At 35.0% G+C, this 16323-nt stretch overlaps 1 protein-coding gene across 2 annotated transcripts in view; it reads left to right on the top strand.

The window, feature by feature from the left end:
- LOC131073115 (uncharacterized) overlaps positions 1–3130 on the top strand; it is a 210099-nt gene extending 206969 nt beyond the window's left edge. For both annotated transcript variants that reach the window (XM_058009500.2, XM_058009499.2), the window contains 2 exons: positions 2601–2652; positions 2780–3130. In XM_058009500.2, the coding sequence (XP_057865483.2) occupies positions 2601–2652; positions 2780–2802 (75 nt within the window). In that variant the 3' untranslated portion in view covers positions 2803–3130. The remainder of the gene's footprint in view (positions 1–2600; positions 2653–2779) is intronic.
- Positions 3131–16323: the final 13193 nt, after the last annotated feature.

The following is a 16323-nucleotide window of genomic DNA, read 5'->3' as shown; positions in this document are numbered from 1 at the left end:
GACTCCTCCTATTCTTCCTTGCCTTCAAACACAACAAATAAACTCTTCCAACTTCTGTTCAAGCAGCAAACTTGACTTATTGTTAACTATGTCAATCTTATCATATTTAGAGTAGTCATACATGTGCAGGACAGTCATGTATTAGGGGATTCTCTCCACTCTCCAATGCCTCCAATAGACTTCTAAGGACTTACTAGGGTCCCTCCAACCCCTGACCACAAGTTCCAATTAAAAGAACCCAACCAATACTCATTTAACCCAACAAACAAGAAAGATTCACAACACTGTCATATTAGGACAGCCATGTATAAATTCTGAGATAGTCATACTATTTGGTGTTTGTTTTGTTTTTCTTGGCTCCAAAACCCTAGGAACATGTCCACACACTCCACTTTCACTCCAAAACCCTAGGAACATGTCCACACACTCCACTTTCACCCTACAACACCCTCAACACCTTTCCAAACCTTTCTCATACTTCTACACATTCAAAACTCCAGCTCTGTATTGCTGTTCACAGTCTAACCCTGTGACAGTCACGTCTCTTTTCTTTTGCACATGCAATTTCTTGCATGAAACCCTGCAACCATCATTTCAAGGAAGAACACAACATAATACAACATTCCAAGCATTGGTGAGGTTACTCAATCAGGTACTAGTTCACAAACCATTAAATTCTATTCTCTGGATACCCTAATGAGGATTTTGGCAGGGTTTTACAAAATCTATTAGAACTTCTTCAAAACTGAACATAAATGAATGAAACAAAAGCCAAATTGCAGTAGATTCACCCGACTAACATTTCCAAATGATTTGAGACTCAACCCAATAAGATTTCAATGCAAAAATCAAGTGGTTTCAGTCTGCAACGTGGGAAAACTCATAGAAAATGTAGGGAATCTTCAACTTTTTATTAATATTTGTGCATTACATTCCATAACCAGCCTTGCTCACGAGGGAAAGGGCCCTTTTAAACATTCTCAGGCCTCCCACCGTTCATAACTACCTCACAAACCAACTTTGGAACAAACTTACATTTTTGCCTTCAAAATGCAACTTCTTTTGCATGGCAACTTTTGTCAATTTTTGACAATTTTGCACAAAATCCAACCTAGACTAAACCTAGGACTCCCGTGACCCAAAATGGATCCAAATAGGTCCAAATACATCAAATAAACCCTTTTACATCATAAATTCCCTTACATGACTCGTTTTCACATATTTGCACTATATTGACAACTTTTGACAATTTTGTCAATATTACAACTTTAGGATTCAAAACCTTAACAAATGGACTCATAGACACTTATTACATCATAAATGGTCATTATTGACCTTATTACATAGAATAAACACAAAACCATTGAGCTTGTACCAACTTGACCTCATTGTGCCATGAGGACCTATTAGGTGCTCCTCCACCACACTCTACCAAACTCCATATCCTACCTATCGGACTTCATGAAATCTCTTTTTGATCCTAGTTGTGCATGACTATGTGCTCATGATATAGGAAGAGAGGCAGACAACTCAATCTTGTCTTTGATTATCTTGTAAAATGATCACTTAAGTACCAAATGTCTGATGATGTTAAAAACCAGATTTTGTGGAAATTCAAAAGCTTATTCAAGAAGCTTCTGAAAAAAAATGAGTTAACTTTTCTCACAGTTCCATATGATCAAATACTTCAACTAGGTTCCTCGATACTCCCTTCCACCACCACTTCCTCAGTTCATTACTACAGTCCATAAAAGGTTAGGAGTTAATCTTGACATCTTGATATTCCTGAGTTAGAAAGCTCATTATACACTCTCATAACTAAGAATTCTTCAACTTTGAAACAAGAGTATCATAGACATGCATCCTCCAGAAAGTGGAATCATTGAAATTAGAAATTTAAAACAATCTATGTTTCAGATGCTTCCCTTGCCAAATAAAATTGAGCTAGATTTGGCCTATCCCCTACATGTAATATAGGATGGGTATTTACGTGCAATGACACATAAAATCTAGGTGACAATTCAATTTAAATATATATTAATATAAACATCTATTTTTGCCCCCTATATACTCTTTTAAACAATCCAAACATTTGAAAAATACAAGAAATAACAGCAAAAAACCCACGAATATAAACAAAGTGACAAAATGGAAGGATATAAACGGGAAACTCTAATTTTAGGAGCCATATCATTCAAAAACAAGCACCATTGGTACTTAATTCATCCAAATTAAAATCTAACCTAAAAATTTGATTGTGTTGGTGGCAATAATTCTAAACTTTTAAATAATGTGTCAGAATTTGAAAACTCTTTATAGTTTATACACTCTCATGACTAAGTTATGTTTTGATTTTTAAGCAAGAGTATCATCGAAATGCATCGACCACAATCTGGAATGATAAAAATAAGAAAGTGAAAAGAAATATATCCGTTTTAGAAGAACATATTGTGCTTTGTCGCAAAAAAGAGAAAAAAGGATCTAGATTGAGTCAACCCTCTATATGTAATAAAGGATTATTATTCTTAAAGTATGTTGACTGTGGGCTTCTTTCTTCAAGGTAACTTGACTATGTTTTGTTTTATTATTCCATTTATCAGGAATTTAATTCTCAAGCCGATGCTTTAGCAAATGAAGCTATTTATCTTCCAGGTTTGTGGAATATATATGGTCAACTTTTTTCAAGCATTTTCTTTTATTGATATATTTTGCCCAATATTGTAACTGATACCATGCTTTTAAGGGTATGTTCTTATATTCGTAATTGTTAAATTTGCAGATGGTGAATGGATTTTAAGCTAGGCTAATACTGAGTGAAAAGGGGTGCTGGGGTGAAAAGCTGCCAAACTGTAAATACAAAATCTTGGTTTATAGTATGATGCCTCCATATACTGAGTTGTTGAACATGTGGCCTCGCAAACATCTCATATTTTGTAAGGCGGTATTATAACAAATCTTCAGTTATCATTAATAGGGGTTTGGATCTTAGTGATTACATTTTTGTAATGAAAGGTACCATTGAGATTTGGATAAGATGAGTTAAATATTAGAACAAAAATCTAGTAAAAATTACAAATTCTTGTAGCACAAATTGTTCTTCGACAATAAAAGGTATTGTGTCCACAGTCCATATTAGTGTGTCCATGTTTCCTGATTAAACTCTGGTATTTTTTAACATTAACTTTTTGGATCACACTACATTATCCATCCTCAAGATGAAGAGAGAATTAAAGTGGTGAATTGCAACAATAACTAACTAAATAGGAGAGGGAGAGGACTAAAGAAGGGTGTTTGTTGAGGGCTTTTTTGTTAACACAGATTGACAACTTTTTACTAGACAGCTTTCTGTGAGGAGATGCAATCAATTGGGAACAAGTTTCCCTTCTTTATTTCGATTGATATTCTTTGAGGAGGTTTTTTTTTAATTGTAATATTAACTTGAGATCGTGTGCTTCATGGGGTACATCGTAATGCTTTCTCTCTTAGTTGGTAATGGAGATAAAAAAAGTTCTCAATTGAACCAGTCAGTTTGTTGTTTGTGTAAAGCCTTTCGTTTAAGTAAAATATCAATAGTGTTCCCTTATTAGTAATAGAGTTCCATGGGAGTATGACCCTAACATATTGGACATTTTGAGGACTTGGGGCTTGGAGGGGATGTCCAACCTCCGTCTTTCAGGACTGAACAGTCTGTTTCATTTGGCGCACACAAATAAAAAAGTAACCTTCAGAGGAAAAAATGTCGAAAGTTCTAAGAACCTAAAAGAGGGAGGAGTCATTTAACATTGTATTAAATTTTTAGTTGCTCTTAGGAAACTTTTGAAGTTATTTTAATAGACATCCAAATCCATATCCACATGTCCATCTTAGAGATAGGAAAAATACCGAATTATTGAACTTCCAACATTTAAAATTTCTTTACTACAAATTTATATCCTATAAATTTTGGCATGGCTAAGTAACTTGATCTTTTATGTTGTATGTAGACACGATGAAATTAGAGATTTTGGAAGAGGAATTAGGAGCAGATTTTTCACACCAAAATAATATTCTTCTATTTCACACTTCTCACATTTGTTCAATCCATATTGATAGGATTTTTTAGACCCTATTTTATAGGGCACAAATCTCTAAATATATGAGTTGTTATAACTTAAAACAACTCATAATAAAATCCTAACTAATTACTTTCAAATCTAGAATAGCTAGGTGAGTTTTTATTATAACTTACTTTTATTTTATCATTAAACTATTCGAATTAACAAACCTAAAAACTTAATGATACAATATTTCTAACACCCCACCATAATGCATCATTCTCCAAATGGGGATAGTGGACCAAGCCACATTCAATATTTCATCATAAGGTATGAGTAGGGACATACACATCTACTCATGACAAGCAATGGTAGAACTAGCCTCACCATGCTTATTGTACGTTCATCCAAGGATAGGGAAAAACACATCTACCCATGGAACCGAGGATAGGGACTAACACATCTACCCAAGGTATTACACCAAGTATAGGGACAAACACATCTATCCAACATAATGGTTATGAATAATGACATACGCATCTGCTAACATTAATCATGATTGGGGACACACACATCCAATCATAATCACCAACTCATGTGATTGGGGACAAACACCTCCAATCACTTATATCATCCTATGAATGGGAACAAACACATCCATTCAAAAACAACCAACATTAGTGATTGGGGACATACACATCCAACTACATCTTACAAAGCTTGAGAACCAAGTCCTCATCACGTATGCAGCCACCATCATAGATTATTGCCACTCTAATCACAAATGATATGAGACAGTTGTTGTTGCCACTTGGAAACTGATCTTGATTTTAGTCATTTTGGCACAAATAGTTTTGCCACTAATGCAATTTCACGGTCCCGTCGCTAGTGATTGACGAGAGGTCACTGAATGTCCTCTAGCCTCCTCTACATCCATCCTCCAATTAATTTGCTACTTAGCAAAATTGACTCTTAAGGTTCATCTATTAGTTGTGAGGAAAGAATATATCTTCCCCCCTTGATGTCAACTTCTCACAAGGAGTGTTGTGTACCACCAATCGTGCACTCCATATACAATTGAGACATTTTTTATGAACAAAGAACTAAATTTAGTGCCATTTCAAACTACAAGGTAGCAAGAGATTGTTGGTTAAAGGAGGCATTGACTATTTGATTCAAATGAAAAGAAATTCATCAAATTATAGAATATTCTCTTATATTTCTCATCTTTGACTCTATATTACTTGCCTATTGCAAAAAATGCCACATAATTATTACGTTGAGCTTAAATTCTAAACTAGAACTACTAAGGTCAAATTGCTCAAGACCAAAGTTAGCAATTCACTTCCAACATGAAAATCGATGGCTTTTTAAGGTTAATGGCACTTTTACAATGTTTCATCTTCATGGTACAAATACAAGCCAAGGCCAAATCGAGCACATGCTCTTTGAAATGACAATGCCTCTATTACTTGCACAGGGTCTTCAAACTTATCATCATCTAGGGATACAGTTCTTGACATAGTTTTAAAACTCGTGGACTCGCTACGGACTCGCGAGTCCATTGGCGGGCCGAGTCAACTCGCGAGGTGAGTCCATCCCAAAGGCTCGCGAGTTTTTTGAGTGGACTCGTGCGGGTCTTTCACTTGGACTCGCGAGTCTTTCACTTGAACTCGCGTGATTCAAGGAATACGCCCAGCCATGATTTTAAGTGGCTTTTTTCACTTTTTTTTCTGCTCATTTGGCATTGTTTCTTGGTGAAAACAGGTTTGTAGGGTTTGAAGGAGGAGAGGAAATTTAAAACACCCTCATTCACTTCATCAGAATATATACATGAAATATAACATTTAAGTATAAAAAATACTTTAAGTTATCTTTCATGTATATATTGTCAGGATGTTTGAGAGTGGTTTCAGATCTCTAGGAGTTATAATGCAAATTCTAGGTTTTAGATCTTTTAAATTTTTCAGACAGTCAAATTTCAGTAATCAGTAGGCTCCTATTAGCATTCTCTCGCTCTCTCTATCTCACTCACTTTATCTGCCCCGAATTTGAGACTTATCTATCTCCCTATCACTCTTCCTCTATCCCCTCTCTCTACCACTTTATCTCACTCTCTACTCTCTCCCCCAAGATCTAGACCTATCTCTCTACCCCTCTCTCTCTCACCCTCAGACCCCAGCAAGTGGTGCTACCCTCAACCTAATTTTGGTGAGCTGGAGAAGCCACATCGAACTCCTAGAACTAGACCCTCTAGTTCTATCTCTCCCTTGGTTTTCACTAGAGTTGGGAAGAGGAAGATGTAGTCTTCTCTTTAGTTTGTTCATTGTTGTTTTTCACATTTGGACATATCATTATATGTAATTTTGTAAACATTTATAAACTTGTGTTGCTATTATACATTTTAAAGTTTGAAACTATGAGTATGAATGATGAAATTTCAAATATTGATTGTTTGGAGATCATATGACATGTGTAATGTTTCAATTATGGCTCTTATGTTCTCTAAATGCATTAATTTCTTTATGTTTTTTTTGTAGAACTACGGTTTTTTTTTTTGCCGAGTCCATGGCGAGTTTGAGTTTTAAAAATTTGGTTCCTGATGCCTCTCGGTATGCCTCTCCATCAAATCCATGAATTGAGACATGATATACTACTGACACAATCCTCCCCATCAACAATGAAATCTTTGCCGACAAAGCAATTAAACCAGCCCCAAAGTGAATGCGCAGATGTCACCGAAGTACAAACCTGATCATCAAAGTCAAGATTACTAAGGGGAAAAGGAAAACAAATCTCCAAGTAGGCTAGTAAAATGTAAACCCTTCATCTCCGATCTGGGAATTTCTAGTGGAGTTGGTCAAGGTGAACAAACCGCAAAGAGAGAAAAAGAACGAGTTGCCTACTGTTAAAATTATAGCATCGACAGATAAAGAATCAACAATGAAATATATTAGTTTACTACCTCATTATTAATTATCATGATCGAATAAAGAATGCTTTCGATCTACACGAATTAATATCATATTGATTTCATTTTCGATCGAGTAATGATCGATCAACATTGCTTACATTGTATATACGTTGAATACCTTTCTTATCGGCATATTAAACATATGTTAGTGACTACTTAACTAATAGTAAGTGACCGCTCATAAAACGATATTCATAATACTGTTTAAGTGCCATCGATGAGGAGGCACGTCTTGAGCGGACATGCCTCCACTTTGTGGAAACATGTCCACTCAAGACATGCCCCCCCCCGATACGAGTATATATGCAGACCCAATAAGGCAATATTGAGCAAAAAAATTGAACATTCTCAGCCTTGTTTGGACCTGCAAAACACAGTCTTCATTAGAATCATAAATCACATATATTCAGAAATATCAATTACAATCTATCAACTATCAAATCTGAGAGGAGTACGATCTGCATTTAAATGGTATCAGAGCCAAGTTAAGGAGGATCCAAGCAGCGATCGAACTTGAGATATTCAAATTTAAATCTAAGTACATCACATTCCTCTATGGCGAGTGTAATCAGATTCGAAGATAAGCTAGGAGGAAATAACTTCTCATCATGGAAGTTCAAGATTATGATGATATTAAAAGAGAATAAAGTTGAGTCATTTGTGAAAGAAAATAAAGCAGAACTGGAGAATGATCGCGAGAAGACGACATGGATTGAAGGAAATGAAAAGGCCATGAAAATCATAGTTGATGGAGTTAGAGATTATATCGTGTCAATCTTGACAAAACATGAGACTGCATATCATATGTTTAAGTCACTTGAAAGCACATGCGAAATAAATAATTCCAGTAGGACCTTGGCTCTAAAGAGAGAAATCAATCATATAAGTATGAACAAAGGACAATCTATCAACGCATACTTTATGAGACTATCTGCACTAAGGGATCAGCTATCAACACTTGGATACCAGATTGAAAGTAAGGAGCTAACACTAATTGCCTTATATGGTCTACCAAATTCCTGGGAGACATTTGTTCAAGGCATTAGTGCAAGGTCTAAATTTCCAAAGTTTGACCGGCTAAGATCAAACTGCCTTCAAGAGGAATCGAGACAGACAAAGAAAGGATTCAATCAAAAGAACATAGATGAAGATCTCCATTTCTTGAATGCTAATTCTCACAAGAAAGGAAAGAAGAAGCACTTCAAGAAGAGGAAAAGCCACCATGGGAAGGGTTCATCCAAGAAAGATGTTTCACAAATCCAATGTTTCAGATGCGATCAGTATGGGCACTATGCAGTCAGATGTCCCGATAGAACAAAGCAACAAGCATCATTTGCCAAAGTAGGAAAGTCTAAGACAGAGCATGAATCCGAGAAATATGTATTCTACTCTGCACTTTCAAACCAAGTATCAAATAAATCCAACACTTGGGTTATAGATAGCGGATCATCAAGACACATCACTGGTTTCAGGGAACTCTTAAGACTCCATGGTAGAAGAAACTGATGAGGAAGTGACAATTGGAGATGACTCTACACATCCAGTCAGAGGTGTTGGAACATGTATCATCAAATTGAAGTCTGGTATCTCTATTCAACTCACCGGAGTATTGTTTGTACCAGGTATCAAGAGGAACTTGGTTTCCATATCTCTATTCATGGATAGTAAAGTGTTGGCATGGCCAAAGAACTCTACTATTAAGAAGGCTCAAACCATAGGTTATAGACAAGGATATCTATATAAATGATGTACTGAGCCAAATCTTGCCCTAATTCATGAAATTGCAGACTCTAATGAAATATGGCATAGGAGATTAGGACACCTCAATTTTCGTGCCCTATCTTCTATGGAAAAACTAGTCACAGGTTTACCCAAACTCAAACAATATCATTCAGGGGCATGCAAGGGGTGTGCCTTAGGGAAAAACACAAAAGGGTCTTTCCAAAGTAGTTCTAGTAAAACAAATGATGTATTAGAATTAGTCCACTCATATTTGTGTGGAGCCATGTCTGTACCTTCTTTAGGGGGTTTCCTATATTATGTATTTTTTGTTGATGACTTCTCTAGAAAGACCTGGATCTATTTCTTCAAATGTAAAGAATCTGAGGAGATCCTTAGAAGGTTTAAAGAATTCAAATCCCTTACAGAAAACTCTTCTGGGAGGAAAGTTATAACATTAAGGACAGACAATGGGAGAGAATACACATCAGATATTTTTAAAGAATTTTGTAAAAATGTTGGGATTAAGAGAGAGTTCACTGTACCCTACAACCCTCAACAAAACAGGGTTGCTGAAAGGAAAAATAGAACCATTGTAGAAGCTGCTAGGGCAATGTTACTTGATCAAAACATAGAAACATCACTTTGGGCAGAAGCCTCTAGTACTGTTGTTTACATACAGAACAGATGTCCTCACTCCCATATTGATGACAAAACTCCTGAAGAAGCTTTCACTGGTGTCAAACCAGACATCAGTCACTTGAGGATATTTGGTTGTCCTATCTACATTCATGTGCCCAAAGAGAAAAGAACTAAGCTAGAACCTTCTGGGAGAAAAGGTATTTTTGTAGGCTATAGTGAAACCTCCAAAGCTTATAGAATATATGTGTCTGGTCAGAGACAGATTGAACTAAGCAGAGATGTAATTTTTGAGGAAGACATAGCTTTTATAAGAGCTAGAAATTCTATTGAGTTAGAAATTCAAACTTCCCCCATAGACATAGAAGAGGTTCCTGCCCCTGAGATTCAGAGGGAGCACCCTGAGGAAGATAGAAATGAAGAACACATCACCTCATTGGAAAATCCTAAGAAGAGACCACTCTGGGCTACTAAGACAATGAAAGAACCAAATACTTATGCAGCTCCGTAAGGGACTTTTAGAGAGAGTAAAAGACCTAAGAGATTCTCTAGTTATGTAGCTTTGATGAGTGAATTCATCAAATCAGAACATGTTAATGTTACAGAAGCTCTCTAGCACCAAGTATGGAAGGATGCCATGGTATCAATCCATTTTGAAAAATGATGTGTGGGAGATAGTACCTAGGCCAAAAGAGAAATTTGTTTTTTCTTCCAAGTGGCTATTCAAAATCAAGCATGCTGCAGATGGCAATATAGAAAAACACAAAGTGAGATTTGTAGCCAGAGGTTTTTCACAAAAGGAAGGAATTGATTATGAAGAAACTTTTGCACCAGTTGCTCGTTATACCTCAGTCAGAGCAGTTCTAGCCATTGTAGCAGCCAAAGGATGGAAAGTCCATCAAATGGATGTAAAAAATGCATTCTTAAATGGGGCTTTTGAAGAAGAGGTCTACTTAGAGCAACCTAAAGGATTTGAGATCCACAATGCAGAGTCACATGTGTGTAAATTGAAGAAAGCCCTGTATGGACTTAAGCATGCTCCCAGAGCCTAGTATGAAAATTGACAGTTACCGCATGGGATTAGGTTTCTCGAAAAATGATGCAAACCCAAATCTCTACTTCAATCAAAGGTGATGTGTTAATATTAATATTATATGTTGATGATCTATTGATTACAGGAGCGGATCACCTTAATGATCAGTGTAAGAAGGATTTAGCCTTAGAGTTTGACATGGAGGACTTAGGTCTATTGCACTACTTCCTTGGATTAGAAGTGTGGCAGAAATCAAATGGCATTATTCTGAATCAAGGGAAGTACACCCTTGATATATTGAAGAGATTTGGAATGATGAATTGTAGATCTATGTCATTTACCATGGAAACAAATCTTCCTAAATTGAAGGAAGCGGCAACAGATTCCTAGTTAGCAAATCCAACTCTCTACAAGCAAATGATTGGATCTTTGATGTACTTGGTCAACACCAGACCAGATATTTGTTATGTTGTGAATGCTTTGAGTCAATTTATGTGTGAGCCCAAGGAGATATATCTTGTTGCCATGAAGCATATAATGAGGTACCTTCAAGGTACCCTTAATTATGGTCTCAAATATGGAAAGGTTGATTTAGATCATGGATTCACAGATTCAAATTAGGTTGGAAGTGTGACCAATCGGAAAAGCACCTCGGGATGTTGCTTCAATTTAGGATTGGCTATGATATCGTGGATAAGTAGAAAACAATCTTTAGTGGCTCAGAGTTCTACAGAAGCCGAATACATTGCAGCTTCTATGGCTGCAAGAGAAGCAATATGGCTCAGAAAACTGCTTGTGGGATTATTTGGTGAGCCTCTGAAACCTACTATTATCCACTATGATAATCAGAGTTGTATTAAGCTTTCAGTGAATCCAGTATTTCATGATAGATCTAAGCATATCGAGATTCCTTATCACTATGTGTGAGACATGGTAGAAAGGAATGTAATCCAGTTGGAGTATATCAGTACAGGAGATCAGACAACAAACATACTTACCAAACCTCTCTCCAGAGTGAAAGTTGAACAATTTAGAAAGAGTCTTGTTATGATTGAAATGTAAGTATTATATCTATATGTACTAATTTATAAGATATTTAATGTGTAAGCTTCTTTTGTCATATGTGTGACTATGACTTTATGGGGCCCACCCCTTGTGTACATTTCTGAAAGGTGATGATCTTATAGATAATGAGCACTTGTATTTGACACTATAAGGTGTCGATCTTATAATGTTCAGTAGATTGATATCATGTGACTTGATATCATTATTCATGGATTTGTCATGATTTGTTATGGTAGACATTATGTGACTTAATGTCAATGCACATACCATAACTAGGATATATGAAGAGAATGTAATGTTCTTGAGTATATTATATCCTTTAGTATCACGAGACAGGTGATACTTCATATCACGAGATTAAGTGATATACCTTATCACAAGATTAGGTGATAAGTATTATCACGAGTTATGTGATAGCTATTAGTATGGTAATGTACTCTCAAAGTTCATTATAATATTCTTACTCTTTATCTTCCCTAGCTAAGAGGGAGTGTTAAAATTATAGCATCGACAGATAAAGAATCAACAGTGAAATATATCAGTTTACCACCTCACTATTAATTATCATGATCGAATAAAGAATGCTTTCGATCTGCATGAATTAATATCATATTGATTTCATTATCGATCGAGTAATGATCGATCAACATTGCTTACATTGTATATACGTTGAATACCTTTCTTATCGGCATATTAAACATATGTTAGTGACTACTTAACTAATAGTAAGTGATCGTTCATAAAACGGTATTCATAATACTGTTTAAGTGTCATCGATGAGGAGGCACATCTTGAGCGGACATGCCTCCACTTTGTGGAGACATGTCCACTCAAGACATGCCCCCTCGATACGAGTATATATGCAGACCCAATAAGGCAATATTGAGCAAAAAAATTGAACATTCTCAGCCTTGTTTGGACCTGCAAAACACAGTCTTCATTAAAATCATAAATCACATATATTCAAAAATATTAATGACAATCTATCAACTATCAAATCTGAGAGGAGTAGGATCTGCATTTACACCTACCAATAAAATCTTCTAACCCAGTGATCATCAAATGGTTGAGACTCTCAATTGAACAATATTTTGATAGAAAAAGACAAGGCCAAACTATGCCAATTAGAGTGCCAAACAAGGACAATAAATACACATGTGACCTTACAGAGAATGCAATCGAACTGCATACATGAGATATCGGCCCTGAAGAACACATCGTACTAATCATCTACAATCAAACCCGAATTGACTCAAAGCCTTGGTCCAATAATTAAAGAGCCACCGATTAACCAACGACCAATTCATCAAAGCAACAATTAAAGACCAATAATCAAGTAGGCAATTAATCACAGGCCACAACAAATAATACTGCCGCCTACAAACTTCTAACAATAAATAGAAATCTACATACACCTATACTATTCTAGTCTTTCAACCAGGAGGATAATAATGAGCTCATATTCTAGCATCTCGTGAGAGAGTCAAGATTGTCCTTGCTCTGATACCATATTAGAGAGTTTGGGAGAGAAATTAGGAGCAAATTTTTCACACCAATATAATATTCCTCTATTTCACACTCCCCACATTTGTTCAATCCATATTTATAGGATTTTTTAGATTCTATTTTATAGGGAACTTTGTAACCAGAAGATGCATCTCCACCCCCCTAAGATGTATCTTGGAGACTTTTTGTGCTTCCAAAGGCCTCATTTTTGGCTGGAGAATTCACTTCCACATCTTTTGTCGTCTCCGTGTCTCTTTCCAAGTTTTTGGCCGTCTCCCATGTGTCTCCTCTAACCAAAGGCACATGAAAAGGTCAAAAACAAAACAAAAATGTTGTTTTCCATCATTCAGCAGCCATGGTGGATGAAGTGGTTGAATTAAATTGCCTTAGTGAATTACCCCTAGTTCTAGTACCATTAGAGGAACTTGAGTTTGAGGGTGATGATTATGTGGAGAGCATCATAGATGAGGAGCTTGATATGGATGATCAAAACATTGAAGAGTAGATGATAGATTTCTAATTTTCATTTTATGTTTGTGTATCAGCCTCAACTATCAATATTTTTGAATTTCAATATGTAATGATAATCTAATATTTTTGAACTCTTTTGACTCTTTTACACAATGAAATTTGACATTTTGATTTGTGTTTTTAAACTTTAAATTTAATGTTAAACTTTACCCTTGTTCTTGTTTTCAATGTCCTATTTCATGATATTGTTTGGAAATTATTAAATTATATTAAAGAAAAAAATTGCCGTCTCCAAGTACCCCTGCCTCAAAGTGACCTTGATAGAGAACAATCTCTAAATATATGAATTGTTTTAACAACTCATAATAAAATCCCAACCAATTACTTTCAAACAAACCCAGACTAGCTTGGTGAGTTTTTATTATAACTCACTTTTATTTTATCATCAAACTATTCTAATTAACAAATCTAAAAACATAATGATGCAATATTTCTAACAATGATTACATTTCAAAATCCTATTCGCTTCATATAAAATGTTAGTAATCGGTTTACCAAAAGCTATAGCAAACAACAAAGATATTCCTAGTATGAAAATAACAGCAAAGAGAAAACATAATTTTGGTGAAATTTTAACTTTTCCAATCGATTCTCTTTTCTGAGAAGTATTCAGTAGAAAAATTAAATTATTTGGTCATTATTTACCATGAAACTGCATTGTTACTGTCCAGTGGGAAGGCGGTTAGAAAAGGTAGGAAGCGCTCTCTAACATGTAAATATTTTGGTCTTTTTAGAAATGTGAAGACAGGAGGATAAATTGTGTGAATGCTAGGAATAAACGATAATGTATCAAAAAATAAATCACTAACAAACTAATCAGTGCTTTCAAAAACAACAGAACAGTGGAAAGAATCTTCATGGACTTCGTATGGTTTTGATCTAACTGAATAGTCGGTAGCAAGAAAAGAGCACATAGACAATTAGACGTCAGTGTCATCACTTGATCAGCTTCCAGGTATTTCATTTGAATTAATTTGAAGATTTCAGGTTGGGAAAACTCTACCCTTCTTTGGTTTCTCTTGAAATAAAGAAATCCTCGTTTGGACATCATACAAAGATTTTTGTAAATTTGATACTAATTTAAATTAATGTTAATGTAGAAACCCTAATCAACGCAAGACATTGGTATGCAAGTCTCCACATTGATTTGTTTGGTTCTTCCATTGCAATGTTGTCATTGTGTGTTTTTTCAGATTCTCTTGTGGTAATAATTGTGAGACTAGATCACCAACCTTTTATTGTTAAATTTTTATCTCAAAATGATAATAATAGTGAGACAAAGAAGGTTTACAGGGTCTTCTGGTCATAACAAAGCTGTTGTCAATTTAAAAGCAAACAATGGGGTGCAAGTTTTCTGGGTTGATGTGTTAGCATCCATGTTTGTCTGCTTGAAGAGTTTTTTTGTCATGCGATTATTGTTGTTGTGGACGTAAAATTGAAAGAACACAAGCAGATGTAAGTGTAAATAAGTTCGGTTCGACTCATAGTTTGTGATTATTGCTTATGTAAAAGTGAAATTTGAAGAACACTGCTGATGTAAATATGAAATTTGAAAAACGTGATTGATTTAAAAAAACAACTGAAGACTAAATACACTTATAGTCTCTTCTTAATCCTTCCTGTTTTTCCATGGTCTTGATTGAAATTTCTCCTTGCTCTCTTTTTATGTTTGTTGCAAAGTAATTTTTCTTTTCTAAAGATTTTTGTTTGAAAGAATTTTGGCGATTGAATGAATGCTTCCTATTTTCTCATTTAGTCAAATGCCCACTCTTAAAAATCTTTTATTTTTAGGTGATAAATAAATGAATGAATGAAAGATTTTAATGACGTCCACGAGACTAAACAGTCTATGGGATTGTGCTTTTAACTTTGAGATTGCTTGTTATTAAATGTTTCTAGATTATTTCTAATTGTCTCCAACTACAGTTTGACATGCTGCTCCCCCATGCTTCACAACCAGTGTGACTAGTAAACCAAAAAGGGTTTTCTTGGTTTTCCAATCCCAAAAGTTCCACTTTAATAATAATAATAATAATAATAATAGTAATTTCTATAAATTTTTATTTGGATAATAAAATATCATTATGGCTACAACTCTCTCTCTATATATAGACACGCTAGCAACCTATCTTTAGATGAATATAGGTAAGTACACTATAAAAATTATTATATTGTAATTAATATTAAATCATTATTATATTATGATGTTGTAATTAATATTAAATTATTATTATATTATGATTTTATCATTAATATATTTTTGTAATTATATTTCTTATGTTTTCATTAAATTCTTCATAAAAGTCAATTATTATTATTCTTATTGTTATTGTTATTGTTAACACTTATGCTTTTCTTTGCAATCTCGTATGACTCATATGTTTCAAATAGACTTTCAATTCGGTCTTTTTCAAACCTTATCGTTAGATGACATCATTTTTTTAGTAGGGCTTGGACTTAATCAATTTTAGGCCGTTAAGACCTAAAGGTAAAACTCTCTCAAAAACACCCCAAGGAGAGGGAAGGACTGAAAACGAAGGGCCTAAAAGGTGAAGAAAAGGAAAGTGAGTCCCTATCGCTAACGGGGCATGTGTGCAAGGCACAAAAAATGGTGACTTTGCTAAGGAAATATTCCTGAACATTTAAAGGATAAAAATCATCCTAGAACCTAGAAACTTTGGTTGACTCCCTTCAAACAAAACCAAATGAAAATAAAATGTACCAATGATGGAAACCAAATGATTAATTGGATCAAGTCACTACCATATCCAGATTATTTGAGTGTATGCATATGGAGTTTGCATTGACTTGAGAGTATTGAA

Source organism: Cryptomeria japonica, chromosome 7 (assembly GCF_030272615.1).
Source record: "Cryptomeria japonica chromosome 7, Sugi_1.0, whole genome shotgun sequence".
NCBI classification, from domain to species: domain Eukaryota; kingdom Viridiplantae; phylum Streptophyta; class Pinopsida; order Cupressales; family Cupressaceae; genus Cryptomeria; species Cryptomeria japonica.
Note: the sequence above shows the minus strand (reverse complement) of the source record. Positions and strands in the feature narration are given on the sequence as shown.